The sequence below is a fragment of the Symphodus melops genome (assembly GCF_947650265.1).
Source record: "Symphodus melops genome assembly, chromosome: 19".
NCBI classification, from domain to species: domain Eukaryota; kingdom Metazoa; phylum Chordata; class Actinopteri; order Labriformes; family Labridae; genus Symphodus; species Symphodus melops.
Genome location: NC_136709.1, coordinates 3,326,128 through 3,353,377, shown reverse-complemented (window position 1 = coordinate 3,353,377; position 27,250 = coordinate 3,326,128). Strand labels below are relative to the sequence as shown.

Here is a 27,250-nt window from a genome sequence, read left to right as displayed (position 1 = left end):
CCAACTAATTTTAAAGACCACAGCTTGATTTATTTCATACAACTACTGTACATGTACATTCAGTAGACTAGATATTTGAAGGAGAAGGTGGCGCTACAGAGGAGCTAGCTGGTTAGCAAACACTTACCCAGAGTTATAAATGAGTAACGCTAACAGTCTGTGCTCATGACTTATTCACTTGCTGGTGAATCCAAAAGTTAAACTTTTTTTTTTTTTTGATGTGATTGAAAAACGCTCCTAAACCATTTCCTAGGTTGGAGAGCAAGCAACAAGACAACAGGAATTGATTAATTTATAGAAAAATCAGTCCCTTATAATTTAGGCCTGTCTTATTGACTTGTGATGCCATGACCTGTCACAAGAAAATACATCCATGAGAGTCAGAGCATGGACTGCGTGGACTTTCTGTGAGTACAAAAAAACTAAAAGCAAGAAAAATGATTTGCATGACAATGAGGTTTAGAACAGGGGCTTAAGTTAGCCGAGCTGACACCTAGCCAAGCGCTAGATCACAGTCAATGTGGTACATGTTAATGTGGGGCTCAATGGGGTTGCCTTGTTTTTTGAGCGAGTCTCAACATATCACTTGACTAACTGTAATTGTGGGCTCTTCCTTCTCACTCCATTGGCTTCATTTCTCAATTCTCAGCTTGCTGCTTGGACTGTTTAAATCTCTTTATGCTCAATGTCTTCAGCAGTGGTTCATTAGTAATATGAGATCTACTTGTACCTCCCCAGATCCCCTCAGTTCTCCTCACCTGAAAGCGAGTCCTTTCTGCGGCGTATTTCTGGTAGTGTGCCATGGCCTGCAGCACCTTCTTGTGTCCGTCAGGGACTAAACAGACGGCCCCGAGGATCTCCAGCACTGCCACTTTGGTCTTGATGTTCTCCGTCCGTAGGCTCTGGGAGATGGTGTTGATGCTCTGCGGGTGGGCGAGGACGTGAGCGCGGCCCTGCGAGTTGTTCATCAGGGCCTTGATGCAGCCGATGACAGAGGTGTGGACGCGACTCTCTGACGTCTCGTAGTCCATGCTGCGTAGGAAGTTGAGGAGGCAGGTGAGGCCGTCAAGCTCGATGAAGCGTGTGACGAACCTGTAGGACAAAGACAGGAAAGTCAGAGTTAATATAAGAAGGGTTTTGAGACACTGTGAACCTAAAGTTTTACAAACACTACGTGAAATAAACTCCCACACACCGTCATTAGCTAAATTAATTAGAATCAGCGAGTAATTAAGCTATGGAGGAGAGAAGTGCACAGGTTTGACAGGCAGGACATGCAAACACCGAGTCTAGAGAGAGCTGACTGTGGGCTGTATCGTAAATGACCTTCCTACTCACTTAGATTCCTGAGAGGCCTCATGAATGATTTTACACAAATGAGGACTCAATGACAGGGAGAGGAGACGAGAACAAACGCAGGAGGAAGAAAGAAGTTGTAAAGGGACATCGAGGACAGAAGGGGAAGGGTCTGTAAGTTTGGATTTATTGCCTCTTATTTGATCAGAGACTGTACATTGTTTTAACGTCTCCTACCGCTTTATTGGCTCAGGCACGGCGAGGAAAAACACAACACAAACATATGTAAATCATCCAATTATTATCATTTACATCAAGGCCACTGCTTGTCCTCAGCTCACACACAATCAGTCCCAGATTTCCAGCAGATGCACACACAGACGTTACCTGGCATGGCCAGTAAATCTCTCACAGACGCGTAATCCTCTGATGTGCAGCAGCCAGCATGAGACCAAAGAGGTCACACAACAAGCATGCAATCAACTGGGGTGCCAAGTCAAGTTACCAGGGTTCTAAACTTTGATACAAATCAAGTATATATATTATTTTATTTATTATAAAACAATCATTTACAGTTCAAGAAACGACCAAATTGTCTTAGTCATACACACATAAAAAAGACTAAATCTGTCACCACACACGCACAGCTTGCCCCTGATCTCACAGATCGTCTTGAAGAAGATCTGTGAGATCAAAACATTGCTTTTGCAATTAAAGCTGCTGGGAGCTTTTAATACAGTGTGAGGGAATGACAGGGTGGATTCAGACCTGGGCCGTACTTTAGCCTCCATACTATATATGGTGCTCAACTTCTGAAATATTAAGCCTTGTGTCTTTTTATTTGCTTTCTTAAGAGTATTGCTAGATTTAGTTGTTCTCCAAACCACTCTCTCTTTACATTACTTTAACCATTTTGTTCCTAGCCTTGGGTTTAAAAACAGAATCAAACTATGAACAACCATGGAAAGAACCATCCTTGGCGATGCAGTGAAATCGTAGGACAACCACATCCCAATATGTTTTTGTTTCAGCGCAGACATTTCAGTCTTGGCCTCAACTCAACACCAAGGTGGCCAAAAATATAAACCTGTTAGATATGACTTGATTCAGATGTAACACAGACACTGAAAGTAGAGCGAGGCGGATGTGATCCAAGTGCTAAAAGTTACACATCTTATATCAGTGACAAGTCTTTGGCCGTCAGTAGTGGTTTGCCTGTGCGTTTATTGCAGGGCCACCTCAGAGAGAGAAAGAGAGGCTTCATAGAGGAAGAGAAATTAAGCTGAACATCCCTGTGATTAATGTATGGAGGCCGTGGATGAGAGATGTTGCTCTTGGAGTCTGGGATCAAAAGAGTGGACGGGATTCAAGGCTTCGCTTCGCTTTGCTCTGCTGGTTTGTCGACAGCTTTCCAGAAACTTGCAGAGCACACAGATTAATGCATACAATCCCTCGCAGCAAAAACAACTGCAAGTGCTTGTACAGGGAATGTAAGGAGATAAATCAATGCATGTGCAAATATCTCACACATCTGCATTGCTCCTTAAATGACGTTGAACAGCGACTTTACAGTATAGGACACAAAATGTAAGCCAACATCTCGCTATTCTCTCCTCCTCCCCCTGCTTTCATGTTCTCTCCAGTGTGCACTTGAATCAATGAATCCCATCTCCTTCGACTTTGGAGTCTCCTCTCGTCTGCCTAAATCCACTGACATTCACGCTCGGTCGAGTGTCGTGCAGGCCCTTTGCTTTTCCTTTTTTATTTTTTTTATTTTGGAACAACCGCTGCATACCTAAAAAGCCGCTGTGGCTGTGTTAAAGACAGCCAGAGTTCAACAACTGCTGCATACAATATGAGCTCAGACAGAGCTGAACAATGCAGAGCTCAAGCCAACCACAGACAATCACACACACAAACACACACTAATTTCTTCAGACAGACAAAGAAAGAAGCAGGGAATGTAACTTGGAATTGAAAGAGACTAAAACAAAAGTGACAGTGGAGCAGAAAACGACTGCAGTGTGCGTCGATATAAGGCCAAGGATGGTGAAAGTTCACTTTCAGGTTTCCTGCAGAACAAAATCTAAACGAATCCATTCTTTATGACCTGAATTATAATGTCTGCCAGTGAACATACAGTGTATGTTTTTGGTTTTGTTTAGTGGGATGTCATTTTAAAACAAAAAATAACAGAAAAAACCTTTATTTTTCGGGGGGGCAATTCAATTTCAAAGAGATCATGCGTATCAAATATGTACCACCGTTGCTAAAAATTTAAATGAATGAATGAAAATTATGTTTTTCAGTCAAGTTATCTAAAAAAAATGAAATAAAGCAGAGCAGAAAAGTAATCCAGATGTTCACATTTATATTCAGAAGTTCACTCCAACTGACTGCACCTTCCGAGGTTTTTGCGGTGCAGACAAAACACTCTTGACTTTTTAAACTATGGATGACCCATGTGTGGACATGTGTGACAGTCAGGCAAGATTGTTTTTGCCTCTAAGTCCAGTCTTGAACAGATACATTCACGAAACATACACAAGGAACCATAAGCCCCCGTGTGCTCCCTGCCTCACTTCTGCCCTTCATTTAATCACCGCCTTCACACATACTGAAATATCTCTTTCAAACACCCACTCACCTACCCTCAGGCAGGACACACACACACACACACACACACACTGACGTATGTGCACACACACATAGTTTGCGTCTTGTTCGGCTATTAAAAAAAGGGGGCTGCGGTGTGGACAAGAGCCCTGAGGTTCTGCAGAGCTGCTGCTTTAAACTTTCACCGAGGTGTTTGAAGCTTTTGGACGAGGAGTCATACGATATCACCACCCGCGTTAGCTCAAATAAATCTAACTTGATGTGAGGCCCGGTGTATTACTCTGGTACAGCAATGCCAGAACAAAGGGCAACACACATCGAATGGACTCACATACACACACAGAACAATAAAAGCCCTGGCCAAGGTGCACATCTGTGATGTGTGTAGTATATCCTGACATGGCTCTGCAGACTGGGTTTATAGTTAAATCTACAGGGAGAAGTCTGCGGTGTGTGACAAAGACTGAGTGAGACATGTTTCCACTATTGTTCATGTGACTTGTTTATTAAACCACAAACTCACACAAACACACATACACACAGATACACACAGACATTAATCACACACTGAGTCACTCACAATGTCCCACAGAGCAGCTTGTGAAGAGTACATGGAATTCACAACAAGGTCTTAAATAAAGGATGACATAATGAAGGTTCATTGTGTTGATTCATTGTATTATTACTCCTGAACTCGGATAAAGGTTGCATTTGATTTATCACAGTTATAATGCTCCATTCTCTTGGTTGGTCCAGCTCAACGCCACATGAAGTATCTTCTTACAGTGAAATGGCATCTACTCTGAGACTTCCACTTTTCCACTTTCCTGCTGTTATTGACAATGACAAGTCAAACAATGAATTATTGTTTTAGTCCAACTAAAACCTTACTTTTATGATCAATGTCAACATGTTAGCCTGACTGACATCGTGCCAAGTCCGTTGCTCAAAGTTGGACTAACAGCATTGGATGTTTTTATATGTGGACAGAAAATAAGGAAGATGTGAACCTATTGATACAGACAGCCTTATTGCTTTGTAAATTGGGTTGTATCCGTGACAACATGTCCTCACCTTATTCCTCACAACCTTGTCTTCAGCTTAAGAGATCCAATCACAGATGCAGCAGATATTGCTTTAAAATGAAAACATATCCAAAGTGGATGTCTTCTATATTCTACTTAAAAAAACAAATACGCAGAGAGATAATCACTTCAGTGAATACGGGAGGATTTCTACTGACCGCTCTTCAGACAGATGAGTACGACACACTCAGTGAGTCCTGCAGGTTGTCATGCACTCCTGCACAGTAAGAGTTACAAAATGCAGCCCTGTTCCCAGCCCCTCCCTGTCTTCCAGTTTATGACAAAAAAACGGCAAAACTAAGCCATGTAAAGGTTCAGGCAGTCTGAAACTAAGTGTTTGTACACACCTGGCCCTACTTTCTCTTAATTTCTCAGAACTGATGGGTGAGAAATCTGCACAGTAAAAACACTGCTCTGTCCAATACTCTGCAAACATGTGACACCCTACTCAGATATTTGGGAATATGTTAACACATATTAAGTTCACTCCCTATTAAGCAGAACCTTTTAGAGATTTGGCTGCAAAATGTTTTGAGGGATAATATTTGCATGTGGTCGTAACGGTTCGTCCAAAAGCGCTGTTGATACAGGAGCGAGGTGGAGGTGGGGTGGAATAGGAGAGTCGACCCAAGTCAATATTCTTGCTGGAAGAGTTTTGCAGAGACGATGTCCAGAGTGCGTGTCTTGGGAAACACTGCTATGCTCTACTGACGTGCCCCTGATTCTGCAGTGCTCTGTGGGCCAGAGTGGCCTCGGTGACCTCCAGGAAAACTTCATTTCCTGTTCTCCTGCAGTCGTCTCAGCACGGAAATGACAGTGATTGCGGAGCATCACATAGGAGAGCAAGAATGCACGCACAGTACGCTCATCAGCATGAACATAAAGACCAGTGCACGTAAACCATGCTTATGTAAGTACACTTAACAAGCAGCTAAATACCTCCAGAGAGTTTAAGTATTTGACTGTTTGGAAGCTAAATTGAAACGTACACCAGACTGTGCAGACTCGATGCAGCTACACTTCCAGCTGTGGTACTTTGTATTTGCATAAGGACTCGCAGAACATGCACGTTTAAGTTGAAAATCAGCACCATGCGAGTAAACACACGACTCCAGTGCGATGGTTCATGCTCCATTTGGCAGCAAGTAAACACAGCAATAACTGCTGGCAGAGAAAAGGAGATAAGCTGTCAAATGCATAACAGAGAGATGTAGAAAATCCTCCAAACATCTCAGTTTATAGTTGTTCATAATTAATCCAATTTCTTTTTGAAATAAAACATCTGTGCCTTTAAATCTGCTCAACAATTAAAGCTATAAAAACAAGTTCAGGAGTGCAGCAGCAGAAAGGTACCTGCCTGACCTGCTGTTTCCCATAACTGAGTCAGGCTTTGTTTAATTCGATCCAAGTTTTGTTGAACTTGTCATCATTCTGTGTTTACATCCCTGACATTACTAACAATGCTTCTGGAGCTTGACCACAACAGGACATGTATGTTTGCATCCAGTCGTACGGTTTGTCATGCCAAGAGGAAAGCATAATAACAGAAAACAAACATGTTCGTTTTTAGGGGGCAGAAAAAACAAGATGTTCTCAGAGCGGCAGCAACAGATTCTGCTGCGATTTCATAGAAATCAACGGGTTACAAGGGACTCCAAAACCATCTCCTGATGCAAGACTGTACAACTATAAATCTCATGCCTTGTCAAGTCTGTTTGCATGACTCGATGAGTAAACAACTTTAAAAATGCATGCTTTTTTTTTTTTTTTTTTTTTAAATTAAGTTTCTGAGAATTTAAAAGGAATCTTGATGCTGGATTTACTTTCTTCCAAATCTATCACTATAAAAAGGGACATTGTGCAAAGATTAATGGTCTCACAGTGTTACTGAATACATTGCAATAAAAGAGGTGATGCATGAGGGTGAATTTTTGCTATCAAAAGAAAAATAAACGTAACAGACTCAGTGTGCAAGGTTTTTTTTGAGTAAAATACAAATGACAGATCTGAAAAAACAAACTCAGTGTATAAAAGGTCTCAACATTGAGATTTAGGGTCGTTGCTCCAGAGGCGGACCTCCGCTCATCCCTTGTGTAGGAACTCTGTTGTCTCATTCAGCTGGAAGCTAACCCACAGTTTAAACGCCCTCATCGGTGGAGAAAATTATCAACCCTGGCTTTAATCCATTAGATGTAAAAATGTTGCTCAGAACTCTTTCAAACTCAAAATATTACCATGTGAAAAAGGACATAAGGAGAGCTTTCTTTGTTTTAATGCTCACAAACCATTCAGGTAGTGAATCAAACCTCTCAGCTTGAAACCTGGATGCAGAAACCTTTCATCAAAGGTCATCAAATCTTTACATGATAAGGAAACAAATGTGCAACTTAAGACTGTCTTCTTGCCAGTGTTTCATATGATGTAACCCATAGCAGAACACATGACCCCAACATGTCACTGTGGTCTGACATACTTGATACAATTAGCCTGTGAATGAAAGGGACAGCCGTGGGCAGCTTGCTGACACTGTGCTGTTTTTGTGCACTCTGCCTGGCACCCTGTATGCCCTCCATGTGTTTGGGCTCTGTGTCCCTGCAGAGCGGGCTGAAGGCACAAGGGCACCTCTTTACAACCAGGCCCAGCTGCCTCATGAAAACGCCAGAAATAAGGGAAAGAGATGGGGGGGTGGAGGGCACTATGGGCACGCATCCAAAGGCAGAAATGAATCAAAGCTGAATACAGATAAAACAGCCATGTCTTACAAAAGCTTCAATAAAGGCATACAGTTTAAACACACACAAAGGGACCGAGGTGACACACAAAGGGGGTGTTTAGGTGATCGCCACATTAAAACATAGAAATCCTCTCTCTTTTTTAACCAATCCACCTTTTTCTTTCTTCACAGGACAGATTTGCAGGGACATTAACACACTGCACATGCTCTCCCTGAGCTCTCTGTGCACCTGCTATACAGTATAAAAAAACATCTATGCGCTAATGAGCAATAACTCACTCTGTGAACGACATGAGAGCAGGTGCGATGCTGAATAATGTGGACTGAACCATTTCAGCAACTTTTGATGAAGTAAATTAAGTACACTCAATTATAAATGAGTTTAACCAATGAGAGAGAATGCAGGGTGAAAACAGGCTAATTTTCAAAATCCTGCACAAACGAAGGAAGCATTAGGGACCACATTTGTCTGAAACTTTGCTGAAAGGGTATTTGGTCACATTTTTACCGCCTTTTAAAATATAAATTTGGAAACATCCAAACTTCCAAAAATAAACGTCTTCTTAACTCTACCTCATTTCAGTCTTCAGAAATGTGAATAACAGCTGTTTAATGGTTGTGAAACTCTAATCTCACACATTCACAATTTGCATAATTTGGACAGTGTGAAGGAGTTTTCCTGCAATGTTTGGTGATTAAACAAAGAATAACCTGATATTGGTGCCTGCCTACAAATTAGATTTGTTGTTGCGATGGTTTCGAATCGGTATCCATATTGTGTTTTTGCTAGTCTTACTGTATATGTGTCAAATGTTGGTTACGTAAACACCCTAGTTTGGCCTCAACATCACAGAAAATGTTTTATTCTCACTGGACTTGAATGCATGTTCAACGTTTTAAAGCTTCTCTTTATCATGACAGCTTCTGATCACTTGTCATGCCGCTCGAAGCTGCATACAAGCCACCTTCTCCACACTATTCATCCACACCAACACACACACGCAGCCCAGACGTGACCCAGACTCTGAGGCTACCCTGGCTTTTTGTCACTCTAAACATTACGTCTAGCACTTCATAGCTTCCCTTGAGAAAATTCAGCACCACGCCACGGTCCAGACCGCTGCATCATCCGACTGACACAGGCTGATGGACAGCTTTAAAGGAGCTGCTGACGGGGAGAGGGAGGTGGTTTGTGTTAGTGTGCTGTACAGTGTCCTTGAATGTTTCTTTGTGCTGATGAGTGACGTGCCACAGCTGCTGATGACCTTTTAAAGGAGGAAAATAGGGGTGTGGGTCTTAAAATAATATTCATTGGAAGCATTTCAATTGGAAGTAATTAAAAGGGATTTTTTTTTTCTGTGATCCACCGGTGACAAGAGACAGGCTTCATGGAAAATAAATATTTTTGTAGCATGCTGCTTTAACTGGATTGAATATTTTTGGCACTAACTCAACATGCCAAAGAGCCCAAACGCATGACTTAAAGGAGAGCTGAGAGATGAGGAGCTGGGGAGATCAGAAAGGAGACGCCATACTAAAAGTAATTTCCTGTATCTGTAGACTTGGGTTTGCAGGACGTGAAGAAAGTATGACCCATAACTCTATCCCACTGTTTCACATTTTAGACCAATATTCTTCCAAACTTTATGAACAGAGAGAATGCTCACTCTGACCAGGTAGGAAACAGGATGTGTGTATCGTTGAGCATGCATCGAGCATGCATGTTAAAGACAGGGCTCTCTTTGTTGTGCAGCACAGGATGAGGTCACATTTAAGTTGTGGGGAGAGATGTGCTTACCTCATTGGCTGAGTGCGAAGTGCTGTCTTCAGATCTTCAACCACCTTGTTCCTCATTTCCATTTCCTCTTCATCGAAGGCAAAGAGCGTCTGCATCTAAGAGGTGGTGAGAGGCACAAATCATTGAGTCCATTTATGAACAACTTGGCTTCAGCACAGTTAGAACTGGGCGAGCTCCTTACTGGAAAATAATTATTTCACTTTGGATTAAGAGACTTTTGTTATTTCTTTCCCGCTCAACATGAGAATGTTCTCATTAATTTAGCAGCAATAAAATAAACCACTAAAGCTACATGCTGCATCCTCTCTTCAAGTTATTTGTTTCCATTAGTTTTAGCATCACAGAGAATCTGTGCATGTTACACTACAGAGACTCAAGTCTGACCGAGGATACTTGCCTTATTCACTTATTGTAATATAAGCCACATTCACCTGACAAGTCCAGTTAAACATCCTATTGTGAGATATAAAAAGCAAAAACTGAGGCCAGAATTGTTAGAAACAAGAGCAAATAGCAATCAATCATATTTAACTAAGGTGTCTTGTAATTAGAGGTCCGTTTCTAAATTAGTATTTCTCGGCAGCTATGGCTCAGTTTGGAGGATGGGGATTCAATCCTCAGCTCCTGCAGTCACTTTGGGCAAGACATTTTAACCCTGCTGCTTCATCTGAGGCGTATGCATGTGTATGAATGGGATTAGTTATTTCTGATGGCCACTTGACAAAGCAGCCTCTGCCATCAGTGTGTGAATGTCTTTGTAAGGTGTGTTGTGGTGTTAAAGCGCTTTGAGCAGCAGGAAGACTAGAACAGCGCTATACAAGCTCAAATCCAGCTACCAGTAACATCTCATTAAAAGTCCTTTGACACATAGAATGCAATACTTATTACAAGCATATCATCTTCAAATATTTAAATATAAAGTTTACTTGGACTTGTCAGATGACTGAAGCTTACATTAAGTTTTTCTTTCTATGATTTAAGTTTTTGCAGTGTGTTTGTCTTAGCTTCCAGGAAACACAAGAAGACCATGTGTTTGAAGACGCCAAAGTCAGTCATGTCATCAGGCAATTAGCTCCAATCCAGTTTACAACACATGAAATAAAGTAACTCTTTGACCGTATGTGGTGTTAATGCATTTCTGCGTCACTAAAAGCCTCCCATCAGCAACATCAAAGAGCTGCTGTGCTCCCATTAGTCAGGGCCACAGGCCTTCTGTTTAGCCTCTCCAGGCTCCTGACAGCTCACTGCCAAGTGCAAAGATTCATACAGTGTGTTGCATTACAGAGAAGTAACAAGTCACCGTGAATGTCCAGTTGTTTTCCTCATAAAATAGGCTTAATGTGACTTTCTTTTCCAAATAATAAAAAAAACATAAAATTGGTCGTGAACAAGAAAAGGTTCGAAGGGACTTAAAACAATCACACAGCACTCTGGTCTGACCCAGAGGGGCCTTTCTGAAAATGCTCTACACCCCCACTCCAGCACAGTATGAACTCCATCTGACTCCATCTACAACATAAGGAAGAAAAAAAAAAGTCGTATTTGGTGGCATTTCTCTTTTTCAGCATCTTGTTTGTATCTGGTTTTTATACAATCAGATGTTTTGTTTTTTTGGTCCCTGAAAATATTAAACTCTTCACAGTCAAAGAACAAACATTTCAAGACGAGAGAGAATGGTTAATTAGTCCCCAATAATAACGGCATCACCTTCATTTTTACATCTTTCCGATGCAATCATTTTTTATCATATTGTTTGTGCAGCTGATTACGCAAAACTTTCAATCATGTTACACCTGTTTAGTATGCCACTATTGGTGCAGACTCACTGTTTAAAGGATTTAACACCCAACCCTCACTAAAACCTCAGAGTTTATGTTGGTGGACACTGCAGAGGGAGTGGTTTAAGAAAGGCCCATCGACGGCACTTACACACAGCTCTCCAAAAGGGAATCCAAATCATTTGATGCTAATCCTACTGAGTGGCTGCAGTATAGTTCTTAAGGCCTACTCGATGTGAATGTTGATGTTAACGGATGGGACAAACTTCACCACCACAATACACGTCAGTGTTTCTGTCATAAGAATTCTTATCATGCTGATTTATGCCCTAATATTCACAAGAACTTTACTTACTTAATTAATGCTAATAAAAGACTGACAGCTCTGTTGACACGTGGCTCCCCTGCTCATTTCACCTTCAGTAACAATGAATCAAATGACACAAGAATCCGTTCTTCTTTGGGTTGCATCAACCAGAGGGATCTTTGCTGTTTCATTGGTAAGATAAATGTGTTTTTTTGTTAACAGAAAGGGGTTTGATGCTGCAGATTGCGCAGTCTCTGGTTCCAAATGCACAATTATGTCGGGCCCGACATTGGGGGGTATTTTAGCTTCAATGTTCTACAATGGAAGGAGATGGAGACACTTTGGCATATCTTTATATATCTGTTCAATGGTCTGGCTGTTGTGTGAATGAACAATCCAGAAACAGTGCAGTCTAAACATCCATCCTCTAGCTTTAGTCCTTAGTACAGATGGTTTGTATGTCCAGTGCCAAGTGAAAAAAAGGTTTGGCTCCTGTTACTCTAAATGAATATATTCATAGTCAATGGGAAGTTGGACACAACAAGTGTTGGGAAGAGTGAGTGATTTGGTCGTGCTGCGGGCCAGTTCACCGTGTCAATGAGTCTAGCCAACTCGCTCCCCCCTACATCTGCTATTTGTAAGCTCAATCGAACCCATGGCCAACATGCACATAAGGATACTATTAAAGGCAGTCAGTAAACCAGCACAACATGCTTCCCTAAATCCTTATTATGGGAAGTGCCCCCCAGAGTCAGAACTGTGCCCTCAAGCTAGTCGTCAGAGCGCCGTTAAACGAGTGAGTGATGAGTGCAGCTCATCAAAACCTTAATTTGGTCCATGTGGGTCATGTTGGGCCAAGCAAAGTAAGTATTTGTTGAATGAAAAGGAAGGCAAAACAGCATTATTTTAACTAAATAATCATGCAAAAGTTAAGGCACAAAACCTCATTAAGCTAACAAAATGATTACTGAAAGCTATGCTATTGTTCCTGTTTGGCCAGCAACCAACAACTGTTAGTAACTGGAAACAAGATGAATTAGCAGCTTTGTTTGAACAGATTTACTGGCACTTGATTGTAAAGTCATACCGGGCTGTAATATCCCAAAAATGTTTTAGTCATTTTGTAGTGTGTCTAAAAGTAACCTATTTGTAAAAGCTGCAGGGTGATAATAACACAAGGTCACCATTCAGTCGATTTGGAAATTAATCATTGTTTTAAGCTTGTCAATGCTGCACTTTAATGAATACGTGAAAACCCTTTGTAAAGCTTATTTGAGACCTCCTTTCTGAAGTGGAGGATCAACAGTGTGACGGGCTTCCTGCATCCTCCATATTTCTTTACATCATTGGCACAAGGAGCCCTGTTGCTTCCCTTTGAGTTAAATCTTCTTTTGCTTCTATCTACACAAAGCCTTGTGCTGTAAGGAGCTCAATACTGGTTTGGATTCAGCAAGGTGAAAGAAACTTTTGTCAGTGTAAGAAGAAAATTTGAATTCTCACACTGTGACCAATGCATAACCTCAGGGCTCTGACATGATTTTATGAATGAACATCAAGACGCTGGTTAAACAGTAAGCTCGCTGGGCGGCAAAGCAAAAAATTAGCTCATCCAATAACTAAGCTACTGTTGGACGGGCTGCCCCCGGTGAGCTCGCCAAGACATGAAGTCATAGACGAGCAGAATCTCCAAACTTAAAAGGATGCTCATGTCAAGTCGCTGTCTGGGGTGGATGGTGGAGAAAATTGATGATTTATGGTGCAAGGGAAAAAAATGGATTCAGAGAGGGGAGGGAATGTGTGCTGTGATTTAAAGTGGGGATGCTGCTAAAGTAGGGCTTGACGCACAAAAAGCTAAATGAAGAAAATGTATGTTGTATGTGTTGAATATGAAGCTGTTTTAACACATGTATAAAACTACTGAAAATTCCCCAAAATCAACGGGACGAGCTGCATGTGTGAACAGCCCACTGCTAATGTGAGTGTGGAGTGTAAGTGAGCTAAAAAGGAAAAATGCCTGGCACAACTTAACAATTAGGCCTGACAATTTTTAAACTTTCAAATGATTGTGAACTCTAGCAAAAATAGTGACAGACTTAGGATGTTGTGCAGAAAATTAGCGATACAAAAAAACAAAAGACAAGTATAACTGTCATAAAAATGTCTGAAATGAAATAGCACAGAGACACCGCTGCTGCCCTTGCAGATTATACATTCTTAGTGTCTAGGCTTCTCTTACAGTATATACTTACAGTACTATGTATGTGTGTGTGTGTGTGCGTGTGTGTGTGTGTGTGTGTGTGTGTGTGCTGTCTGTAAAAGAATGACAATAAAATAGTTTCTCCAGACTTCAACAGCTCAACTTTATAAAGCAGTTCTCGTCCCTTGAGTGTTGTTTTTAGACAAAATCAGCAGCAAAAATAGTAACATTCAACATGGTTTGCAGCGACATGCATGTTTACAAGAAAAACTAATAATATTGCAATAAAGAGATATGAAATACCATTTTCCAGTTTTGGCGTCATATTTAACGAAGTCTGCGTTAGCCGAACAGTTTGATCTGATTAACGGCCTGGAATGATTTGACGATGTATTAAGTGTTTCCTTTGCCAGATAAGAAAAACAAACAACAAAAATCAACCCAGTGGAATGTGGAAAAGTCTGTGGCTGAGGCTCTTGCTGTTATTTAGAGTCTCCACTTGTGACTTGTTAGTCTCTAAATTTCATGCTTGCATGTCATCCTTAAAGAGCCCCCCTAAAGATGCCACGTTGTATGATCTCAAAACATTCAGGAGCCAACCGGCCATCCACAGAAGGACTCAGGGTCAAAGCTCACTGGTCGAGAACTCGTCAGTAGCTTAATTTATAAAAACAAAAAAAGAGAATCTGTGCTTCAAATGCTACAGGGATCAAGGCTGCTGGCTGTATAATGATGGTATCATGCAGTTTTTATTGGCAGTCATGCTGGCTGTAAATAATGAATATTGTCATCCTGGCTTTGCTCCGTGTGTTTGACAGTCATTCCCACTGACTGAACTGCAGAGTGTCTGAGTGGCCTGTTTGTCATCACAGTGTGTGTGACTGCTGGGGTCACAGCGAAGGAATGTGGTCATGCGAACATAACAAGCAGTCAGCAGGGAGGTGATAAAAGAGAGCCAACAGAAGAGTCTGAGAAAAAAATGACTGAGTGAACGCTGACCTCACAGGAAGGGAGGGTGGGATACTTAAAATAGTCAAATTAAAGTTACCATGAGGAACTTTCATTTTGTGTGGATCTTGGACATCCATGCAATCTTGTTACTGATCTTGTCCTGTACTTGCTTACGTAACACTCTGATGAAAAACATAATCCTGCATTCTGTTAAAAGTCAGTTCACCTATTGAAAATTGAAACCAACAGTTTCTGCCTTGGGGTAACAGTTTCAGGAATTGTTAAGTTTTGTTTGACTGTTTAAAGGTTTGATTTGTATTATGCCTTAAGAGACAGGACAATGGATAAAGTCAGAGACCGGGAGAGAGAGAGAGAGTGGAATGACATGTTGGAAAGGAGCCACAGGTCAGATTTGAACACGGTCCCCCCGCTTGGAGGACTATCAAAGTCATAGTATTACTGCACTAACCACCAGGCTACCAATGCCACAGTTGTCTTTTTAAGGTCATATACAGTAGAGGCACCAGTTAAAGATTGAGTCTTTTCATTAACTACCTTAACTCCTCACAGGAGCATAAAAGTTACTAAAAGGACATTTCTCATTGGTAGGTAAAAGAGATCCAAACAATGTCTTTGACTTACAGCAGCCATGGAGTTGATGCGGTCGATGTAGTAGTCGGGCCAGCTGGTGGCCAGTTTGTTGGGGTCCTCTTGCTCCTGTGCATGAAAACAAAGAACAAAGACGAGAGAATGAAGCACTTTACTTTCAAAGAAAAACCCTTCATCATAGCGCTGCATTTTTAAGTGCAAGCAAATAACACACATTATGATGCAAACAATGCAAGCAATCTTGGAAGTTCTCATTTTGTTCCGTCTGGCAGCACCTACTGCAATCGAAGGTAATTGCAGAAAGAGTTTTGGACCTCACCCACAGATGTGTCTTCATCTAAACCTTCATTTTCCCTACTTTTCTTCAGATGTTTTATTGTTTTTAAAGTACCATCATCTTTAGTGATCATTCCTTTGTTTTTTTCTGGCCAAAGTTAAAGAAAATGGTCAACTCAACAGGGACAAGAGAGAACATGAGGCTTCGGCCTCTTCTGTTTGGCTCACTAATCACTGATGGATCAATGAATGGGCTTACTTTATCCATCACCTGAGGGAAATTCTGGTCGTCACCTGCCTCTAACACACATAGGCCCAAAATGTATGCACAAACAAAAGAGATGCCACACAGGGAGCACATCAGAGCTGTTGGGGTTTCAGTGCCCTGCTCAAGGGCACATGGCATTATTCAAGAAGGGACCTTGCACCTCTCCAGCTACCACACCAACTTTCATATTTTGGTCAGCACCAGGACTTAAACCGGGGACTATTACCTAAGACCGTACAGGCATAGCTACTGCTGCCCCAATGTGGACTCTTCCATTCATACTTCATGATAACAAACACTACTGGTGACATTAGGTCTTTTGTCAGTCGGTTTTTGGGATAGGAATATTGATGATGGAATATTTATCCCCTTATGAAGACTTAATCTGATGTCGACCCTTTCCAGAAGCGCCATGCAGATCAAATCAGCTTTTCTCATTTACTCATGTAGATTCTCTAATAGATCTGGATATTACCAAAGACTTTGATGTACTACAGACACTTTCTAAACTTTTGTTAATTGTTCAGCTCATGCTGATATCAATACAGTCTTCACACTTTAAACCGAGACTCCAGCCAGGTACTACGCCCAGTAACAACCTTATTATTTTGTCAATTTTCTTAAAAATTTAATGGGTAAAATTAAAAACAGCAGATGTGCAAGTTAGCATTTTACCATATCCTCAACAACATACAACAACCTCCTCGTGAAAATTAAATCGACGAGGTAATCGAGTCCATTGTAATGGGGTCACAACATCCACATTATTCACTCGTCTTAGTTCAGATCAACTGGAGAAACTGGAGAAACGATGAGGAATTGCCCCAGGTAATGAAATGCACTCCCTGATACTTTTCAAGGGGCTCTGTCTGAGATCAATTTGTCCAAGCCAATCAGAGGAAGCCTGGTGCCATGAGCGACTAAAGGCACTGAGGAAAACAGAGTCCATGTTCATCGCTCACATCTGGCTTTGTTTAGACGGGGCTTAGAGTGCTGGTGGAGCGCTGTTGATGTTGTTGTTCCTGTTTCTACACGTCATGGAGAGATGTAAGCAGAATAAGCTGTGTAAGAAAAAGTATGGAGATATATATATATTTATTGTCTTATCTTAAAATGGAGAAGACATTCATAAGTACCAGTTGTTTTGTCTAATGTGATCAAAAGAGATCCATGCCTTGTCTCAGAGACTTTGTTTTCTACTTGGTAGGTGGATTAATAACTGCTGATGCCAAATCAAAGTCTCTCCTTGCATTAATTATGCTAAGATCCCCTTCTATAAAGAGCTTCTTACATAAACTAAAGCTGTTGGGGCACTCTGATTGCTTACGTAACTTTCCTCAAGTACTTTTACAACATCATTTACTGCAAGGGCATTCACAGCACAGTAAGTGCTCATTAATCCTCTCTGTGTGTCTTCTTGATATGGTAAAATCTATTTTCCTGCCACCCTATCCCTGCGTATTTGAAGTGTTGCTTCTAAATTTAGATGGCACTGAAAGTACCTTTTTACTGTTGATTAAGCCAATCAAACCAGTCTGAATTGATTGTCCTAAGACATAAAATCCCTTTATTATTTCTAGTAACCCAATTCATTTAAATGCTGGACATAAAAATAAACTGCAGATCAGCAGACTCAATGATTTATGGATCATTAACACTCAAGTAGCTCCACTCTAGCTTTTTTGGAAAATAAAGGTGGTTCAAAAGTCAGTTATAATTCTCATAGTAACTTCTGTTTCTGAGCTACAGCACTGGATGCCAATATTTGAGCTCAGTCTGAAAGAGCTGAGCTGAAACAAAAACAATAGAGTGCACTGTACCACTCAGTTTGTGTTTTCAAACTGGCCGGCTGACACGCTCAGGACGCGATGCCAGACAGATCCTGACGCTGAGATTAACAACTTAACTGCCTCTTTTTGGCCCGACTGAATTACAGCCACGGACGACACGCCCTCAGAAACATGTTGGGTCCAATGCAACATTTAGTCTGGCAGTTTCACGAGCTGGAGTAAAGTACTGTAATTTTCCTCTTGTTTTGGGACCAATGAAAAATGATTACAACATTAGGTTTGTTGGGAGGTTCAAGTCCTGTATCTCTATACCCTTTCTGAATAGTTTCATTTTGAAAGTAGTTTCACAGCGCTCAGGGATTGTTGGCCTGTTTTTGTGTGCTGCTTTTTGAATCTAATAATTCTGGAAGTTAATCACAGCTCGATGACTGGCATTAAAATCTTATGATAAGAAGCCAGACGGCAAAGAATGGAGCCTCTTAGAAGTGAAAACTGCAAACAGCAGGCCTTTGTTATGAATTGATTTAAAGTTTGTATTTGTATGATTGCACAATGTTTGCATACTGAGTGCTCTTCTGCTCATGGTCCTCATCTGGGTAAACAGACAGTTTAAGGTCGGGACCGCCATTCTCGTACAGCAATTACACACTTTTGCACCGTACATTCCTCATGTCTGGTGACATTAAATATGATTTACAATTGTGTTCCAGCTAAAAGAGGACAGGAATCCCCAGCAGTGTATCAGGTATATTTTTGTGAGGTATTCCTCTTGTTACAAACATCTGTTGAGGAATATATAGTTTCTCAGCAAACCCAAATACTGACTAAATCCAGGGTTCAAGAACAGATCCCTGTATTTGGCAGGCAATTGCATTTGCAGAGGCACCTGTTGAAAGAATAGATGAAATTACATATTTCTGCTCCCCCTACTGTCATGCAAAAGGTTTCACTGATGATGATGATTGAATTTACAGATTGGGAGACACCTACACACATGGATTTCAAGTGAAGGTTTCAAGAACCACAGGTGATAGAAAGTCCAAATGTTCAATGGGCCACAGTAAAAACTTTGAAGTGTCTTGGCCTTCCTTCTACCGTTTTCGCTGAGGTAGTCACCATTTTGGATACTTTGATAGCATGTGTTTTCAAATAATACCCTCTTCTGATTGCAAGAATCAAAAAGTACCAAAGATTCTTTTGATCTTCAGTCATATATTAACTAAAAGACAAAGTCTAAATTGCACAAATAAACAGGCAATGTCTTGGTAGTGAAATGTTGACAGTGCAATTGTCGAGACAGTGTGCAGGAATTCCTTGCAGTTTAGGTTGTTTCCTTTTTTTTTTCTTTAAAACTACATAACATTAGATGCCTCAGACGGTTGCTAAGGTATCAAACAAGGTTTCATATCATTTGAAGTTGACAATAATGGTATCAGTTTGCTTGTCTTTGAAAATGTACATTGGAATGACTCGGCTATTTTCTGATTTCATTAGGACTTGCACTTCCTCTTCAATGCACTGGCCATTGTATGCTGTCCAACAAGCCACTTTAATTGTTATTTCAACAAACGGATAGATTCCTTGTTTTTGGACAATGGCTGATGGGTTCATAGCCTTTCGCTAAATCATAGTCAGAGGACAGCCAATGGGCTCTGAAAAAACATTTTCATCAATGCCTATTTTAATCTAGGGAGTATTTTACTATATGCAACCAAAGCTCTCTCAAATGGATACCACAATTATTTTGTCTATAAACTGGCTACTAATGGAAACTAGAACACTTCAATTACCAGAACCTTAGACTCTGCATTCATGTAGGAATCCAATTCAGGAGTTTATCAATCATGATGACTTCAACATGTGCTTGGTCTTGACCCTGATATATTTTCATGCAATAATCTTCTGCACATTACAGATCAGCATATTTTCACTTTCACATTTTCCGATCTTAGGGCTTCAGCAGCCAACTTGGCCCAGTTGCTTCTTTAATTTAAGTCAAACTGCTCTAGGTCCCTTATGAACCAGAATCCATGTATTGTCTCTCAGCAACATGCTTCCAAAGAGGTCTCCAGTTTCTCTGGCAATCAGAGTGCTTGTCAACGACTTAAACTCTGTTCCCATGTGCTCAGAGAGGCCCAAGGGGACCAGGGGTGTGATGCAGGGGCTCTCACGAGCTGTCCAAAAGCAGTGAAAGGACCAACAAGCTGCACAAAACTGATTGCCAGATTACTTAAATTAACCCTGAATAAAGAGAATTCATCATTTTAGGCCTTGAGTGCCTTTCTACTGAAATACCTATTACATTAGTCATTTTGTAGTAATTGCTAAGGTAACCTGAAATAACCTAGACGTTTCCTTTGACCAACATCTGAACTTTGAGTCCAGACAAAGTAAGTGGTCCCATCCTATTCTTTCCAACCTCTGAAGAGCTGAGAACATTTTATTGTCTTATACAAACACTGGCATTGGCCAGTCTGGTTAACCAAAAAACACAGAATTTACTTTGTATTCATATCATTGTGTCTCCTGATATTTGGAGATCAGTGGGGCCTTCTGACTAAGGCCCTTGAAAAGTTGCTGTGGTTGTTCCTTCCAACTTCTAACACGTCCTTCTCCAATTCCTTTAATATATGTTCTGCCTCCTGTGTAGTTTCCATTGTATCTATTAGGGATGTTCATGGGTGACTACTCTAAAAGTTAATTAAATTTAAATTGAACACATGACTAAAGGTTAAAAAAACAACGACAAAACAAGACAAAACAGTCTAAATTGAGCATATTTATTTGATATTGTCTGCAGGTAAATGGCATAGCTTGGTCTGTCAAGTGTGGCTAACGTTAGCAATGCTAGCCCCTGCAGGCCCTTGGTCCTCCCTTCAGGTTAGCGTGTACATGCCCTATAACGTGTGATTTTCCCAGAAAAAAAAGTATCACTGCATCAAATTACAACTGCATGAATCAAATTATTTTCATTCTCATCACTTTCAAGTCCATCAAAGAGAGTTGTAAATTACACATGGTAAAAACCTGCAGCAATAACTTTGATAAATTAAGACACAATGCAGTAGTCACTGAAGTATTGTAAATTATTTTCCATGATCTTCTCATCAGCTGTCGCTACGATATGTTTCCTGATTGTACAACAAGAGGGACAGTCCGACATTCCAAGACCCCATCTCTCTGCAGGGAATATTGTTCTATGGAAGCCAGGATATAAAGTCTCACCTAGAGAGGCAGGAAATGGGCAGGATATTGAATTCTGGAAGATTATGTAACGTTTGCTGCCTGTTACAGGTTGCTAACATAACGCACGTTTAAGCACACGCTCAGGCAGACATCTTTGCCCGGGGTCAAATTAGTTTAAGGGATGCGGATAAAACACACATGGCAAATAATTGAATACATCAGCTGCATGTTTGCAAAGTAATATGTGAGGCTGAATATGGTAACTATAGCCAGTGCGTGCTTAGAAATGGTTTTCCACTCGCAGCATCTGAAGACTGAGTTGTGTGACTTTGAACAGCAAATATGGTATACAAAAGATCCTATTTTTAGAGAAATTGAGGACAGTGACTCGTGGATCAATGCCCGTTTTGTCAGTGTTCTGGCTCTGATAAAGGGCCATATTGTGGGATGGTGGACTGCAAGTACAGCTTGAGTGTGTGCATTTGTCAGTGCAGCGCTACTAATGAGAGTCAGGAGACCTTGCTTCAAGCACTGAACGATTATCAGGAGCTGTTAGATGTTACATCGCGTTCCCTACCTGGGGGCTTCTGGACACGAGTCATGCTTCAAAAAAAACAAAGTGCACACACACACACACACACACACACACACACACACACACACACACACACACACACACACACACACACACACACACACACACACACACACACACACACACACACACACACACACACACACACACACACACACACACACACACACACACACACACACACACACACACACACACACACACACACACACACACACACACACACACACACAATGCAAAGCACTCATACATAGATTTACTTATGCTACCTCTACTTTACTTGCACACTGAACATGTGAACAAGACATCCCTTCTTTTAAAAGTTTTCCAAGAATGAAATCTATCTCTCTTGCTTATACATACACACAAACACACAAACACAATCACACATACAGCTCACCAACACCCCAGGCTATGGCTGACTGGGTGGCTGAGATCAGAGGTGCAGATACGTTTGGCTTATGTAGAGGCCTCGACAAGATGTTCGAGTTAGTCATGGTACACAGAGATCATATTTACACTAATTCCCTTACATCACTGCTGACTGGTATGAGCTGTAAGAAGATGAGATTCTCATAAAACTGCATTTTCATACCAAACTGCTGAATTCATATTGTAACTTAAGATATTGGAAATCTAATCTGTTTTTCTTTCTTCACATAGACCAACATAAAAAAAGATGTCGTCAACTGGAACTGCACTTTTTTGCACATTGGCTTTATTTTTTAAAACCTTAAGGATGTTTGCATTCACATGCCTTTTTTTCTTTAGAGTAAATCGCTGGTAATTCATCTCCCAAAATAAAAACTGAATTAAGTTCTGAAAATTTACTGTTGTCTTTGTTTATAAAGTTTCCCGCTTCCCACACCGTTATTTTTCACACTGGTCGGTATCAGTGAAACAGCTAAAACATAAGAAAAGAATCAACCCAGAGTCAGATATACTAATGGTTCCAACATTTAAAGAGGCTAGAAATAGAAAAAAATATATATATGTCAATGCACAAAGAAACATTTAGCTCTCCAGTTTATGGAAAAAACAAAACATAATCAGAGTCAGAATATTTGTTTTCCACTGGACAGCGGAGAAATAGAACGGTCAAAGCTTAATTTGTTTGAGGAGAAATGTGTTGGCCAGTTTGTTTAGCAGGTGAACAAAGTTAGTTTGTCCCCTTGTTGTGCCCTCTGTTGCTCTCTCCAAGTGTTATCTAACCACAACAACTGGAGCCGTCGCTCGGCTGGAGGAAACAAGGGTCCCAGTGTTTGTCCTGGACAGGACCGGCTGAGGGAAATTCTGCTGTCCACTGCTCTCTCCATTCAAATCACTGTCATGCTGTAATTCTGAGGAACACAGGGCACTACTGTGTGATGTAAGCATGTGGGTTATGTCTGAATAACCTGCGCATATTCTTCCCGATGTGGTTCTTCATGTATGTGTGGGTGTGTGCACGTGGGGACAGAATTCAAGCCTTCCTGCCCAAATATTCACACTCAGACACGCAGGTTATTATCCCATATCGCACGCCAGTAGTTTTTTTTCCCCTCTTGTTCTCCATTACGCTGCCTCTATCCATGAATGAGGGGTTTGTTTGATTTTTCCTCAAGCTTTCTGCTGTTCGCTGTGACCCCGGTTTTGCTCTCTGTTTCCTGGCGTGGACACACATCTGTTTTTTTTTTTTTTCCACCATAGCCTCACAGAGGAAATGATTCCTGATCAGGGACGGGATGACAAACTAATATATCCTACCTCTAAACCAAGCTTAGGAGCACACTGCAAACCACTCCGGTTCCAATATGTCCAGACTGTTGCCACATTTTTGTTTCCATTACCTCCTGTTACAGAACAAAGAGTCTTCATAAACGCTTGTGGTCTCTTCGCTGAGATATTTAATACCTGATATAGGGGTGATATTGGACTTGCATCTTTTATGTGGGTTCACATGTGCAAATGCTCATTCTGCCAGACATGCAATCCCCTTTGATATTGTGCAAAATATTCAAAGGGAACAGCAAACTTCAAGTCCTTTGGTTATCATAATGTTTTAATACAAAGATTATATCCTCCACTTGTATTATTTTTACACTTATTGCATTTCATCGTAAACTCGTGTGCACCTCCAGCTTCCATCCTCGCCTTGACATCCCTTTAAACACCACAATTCCATTGCTTTTCCTTGTAACTCAATGCTGGCTTAAATACAAGCACAAATTCTTTGACATGCAGGTGCACACACGCGCATGCACGAACACACAGAAAGTGGTGTGTGTTTACTACTTTTTAAAGAGGTTGTCAGAGCCTATCATATCAGCGAAGCGGAGCCTGCATGCTTTGGAAAGAGAGGAGGGGTCACAGCCTCGTCCTGCTTCCAGCTCTAAACCCTCATCCAAAAAACAAATTAGCACAGAAACACAGGGGAGGGTTTATGACTATTTATTCAATTTGCTTTTGAGAGAAATAGGGGGGCTCTATTTCATTTTTTTCTCCATGCACAATGCCATCCCATGGTGCACAGTTGACCACAAAGTGAGACCAGAGTTGTTGTTGCAGAGACACGCTTAAGGGTATGAAGAAAACTAAATATGTTTTGGCGAGGGGAAAGGGTTGAACGAGAGGGCTGACCAGAATGTTCTAGAGCTTTCACAGTATGTTGACAATTCTTAAGCAGCACAAGGAAATTGCTTGCTCCAATGTGGGGAGGAAGATGTAGAGATTGAGGGTCTTATGGCAAGCGTTTGGGAGGGGAGAGAGAACGACATGCGTTTGTGTCCTGAGGGATGTTTACGTTTGGCAACAACACACACGTGCACACACAAAATTGCCCGCAAAAAAACACGGTGCTGATTAAAAAAAAGTTCACGTTTACGTCAATGCAGAAATGAGAAAATGAGTTCTGGTAAGAAAATGCCCTTCAACAACATTCGCTGCAGACAGTTTGGCTCGGATCTGTGCGTTTAGGCAGCCATTCAATCGAGGGCCAGCCAGGGATTGGAGCTGATGTAAAGAGAGGACGACAGAGACCCACTCACCTTCTTCTTGCTGCAGTAGATCTGCCATTTCTTCTCATCAGGAAGAGCGAACATGGCCTCCCTGTTCTTGTCCGTCAGGTCCAGCTCATCCTGCAACAAGAGAGTATGCTGTTTTAGCCACACAGTATTTATTATTAACAAATATTTACACTACGTGCTAAACAATAATCTTATATTTGATAATAAAAAAGGTCATACTTTTTACAGCATGATGGGAAATACATATATTGGGATTTTATATATATATATATATATATATATATATATATAATTAAATTTTATGTAATGAGTGGTCGAAACATGAGCCAAAATCACCCTACCTCGTAGGACATGATAATAATAATAATACTAATAATAATAATAATGATAATAATACATTTTATTTGTAAGCGCTTTTACAGGAGCTCAAAGGCACTTTACATGTAAAAATCACAGTGTACAGTTAAAAACAGCAAAAAAAACAGTAAAAGACAGAAAGAAAAGAAGGGATGATGACATAATCACCGCTGTTGTTAACCCTAACACAAAAGAATCTCCTCGTAACACACTTTATAGATAAAAGGGGGCGGGGCATCGTTTTGTAAATTGCACATTTCAGCACTCTGAATGAGTGTAAAGCAGTGACTGTGGGTATATTTCCTCTGTAAAACCACAATAGCATGCTGGATTATTAAATCCCTAAAGCATGATCTTATCCTGAAGATAACTATGTGCCGTCTCTAAACTCAACTGCTCATCATTCATTTAGAGGTTTAGGATTGTGCCTTTTGCTGACAATAATTTAAAGCCCTACTAGATCAAACAATATGAGACTATTTAAGTGTTATTTTACTGCTTGGTACATTTAAGTTATCCAAATCTGCAATCAACAGAAAAGTAAGATTTTTAAAAATCTACAAATTCCAGTCATGCTTGCAGTTAAGTTATAAGGCGCGACATTTTAGTTTTGGATTTGAAAATAAATGTTCAAAAGAGAGTGAGAGTCAAGGAGTTCTCCTGTAGGTCAAATCTCAGAAGGAAGGCAACGAGACAACGGTTAAGGGTGAAGGTTTGCTGGCTAGTTTATCCACAAAGTGAGTGGATCCATTAGAGCTGCCAAGAATGTGCATAAAGCACACACCACTCTGTGTGAAGCAGGACATAAGGAAACAGCTCATTAGAGAGCCAGTTCTTAGAGAGACCCATGTAATAATACATGTTAAAACTGTTCAGCAGTGACCACAGATTACTAAAGGAGTCACGTTTACACAGTGACATTTGATTCTGTTTGACAGACGACCGGTCTCCACAGACTTCAGAAGGGTGTTTTAATATTCAACCAGTTGCATTGCTTAATTCTTCCGCTTGGTACAAGGAGCCTCCTGCACCTTTTGAAATGCATATGAGAGCAGGAAATGAGTCTCTATGTGCCAGGGAGGAAAGCAAAGTCTAATAAAAAAAAAAAAGAGACAGGTCCGGTGGAGAAGCAAAAGAAGAAATGAACTGAGGGAAAAGAAGACGACAGGCAGAGAAAGAGGCTACGCAATACTAAAAATGGATAAGCCTGAAAAATGGAGCAACGGATGAGATGTTATAGCACAAGGGCTTTGTGCTAAAGCTCAGACTAATCTCATCTTAATGGTTCTGCTACCATGATGTCAGCCAGAACTATCGGGCCTCCCGGGCCCCCCAGAGTGAAGATGGCTACCGCTGCCAGAGGTGGGGCCCCCTTAAAGCAGGCCAGTACATTCACAGGGTTTGTTTTCATCCATTCAGCTGGCCGGGGTGGGCTGAGGTTGCCCACATTCCAAGTGTTCGACTCTATGAGGGATGACATCATCTCTTACCAAGTCCTTTCAGCGGGATAACCAGCAGCAGCATTATAGCGGTTTTTGGCAAAAAAAAAAAGGAAAAATCTGAAGGGTGTGAACTTCAAGGGGGTCTAATACTGATACAAACCACAAAGAAGCTTTAGGATCTTTGGTCAAAGCGTTTTTTCATCCCAGCAACCTCGATTCAATGAATAATTGTGACTCACACACAGAGCCGATCCTCCAGGGTCTACATTACCAGCTACAATAAATGCATGCTGCATGTGACCAATGTGCACTTGTCAGTGCTAAGTCGAAAAACAAGCCATATTCTGGCGGCTAAACATCCAACCTCTGACTCTCTGCCCTTCAATCTTTACAGATTTCAGCTTTGGGTTAGACCACGATCCTCTCTCCACATCCCCCGGCTTAGAAACTGAGGCTGAGAAACCAGCTTGTCTCTGGCCTGCCGCCTGTTTCCTGGGTCAAAGCCCCGCAGTCCAAGCTGCTGCTGCTGTTTGGAGGAGCTGATACTGGGAGCTGGTGGGGAAATCAGCGAGAATAAGACCCCTGGATTTGAACCAGATGGGAGCTGAGCCTGGCAGCTGATCTCTGTGATGCTTCTCGTACACTCTACTGTATTACTGAGTCCCTTTGCAACACTCCACAGCAGGCTCCTTCAATTAAAGCTAAAAAAAGGTGAGTTCTGTGTGAACGCCAGCAATAAAAGTGAGGATTTAGGTGTCTGAGACACCCCGGTTTAACAGTTATTGGGAGAAAGCTCCCCAAGAGTTCCATTTTAAAATAGATTGAATACAGAAGGTTTCTGTATGAAGCTCAAGGCGTATTGGGAATGTGCCTCGTTAACCGACTAATTTATTTTTCAGTTAAAATGTAGACTGACTAACAGTTTAAAGGTAAGAAAACACTCGGAAAAAAAACTTTAAA

The 27,250-nt window shown here is 41.1% G+C and overlaps 1 protein-coding gene across 3 annotated transcripts in view; it reads right to left on the bottom strand.

The window, feature by feature from the left end:
- daam2 (dishevelled associated activator of morphogenesis 2) overlaps window positions 1-27,250 on the bottom strand; it is a 117,713-nt gene that overhangs the window by 39,623 nt on the left and 50,840 nt on the right. For all 3 annotated transcript variants that reach the window (XM_079369896.1, XM_079369898.1, XM_079369897.1), the window contains exons 3-6: window positions 24,513-24,602; window positions 15,405-15,479; window positions 9,530-9,624; window positions 759-1,092 (exon numbers count right to left, since the gene is read on the bottom strand). In XM_079369896.1, the coding sequence (XP_079226022.1) occupies window positions 759-1,092; window positions 9,530-9,624; window positions 15,405-15,479; window positions 24,513-24,602 (594 nt within the window). The remainder of the gene's footprint in view (window positions 1-758; window positions 1,093-9,529; window positions 9,625-15,404; window positions 15,480-24,512; window positions 24,603-27,250) is intronic.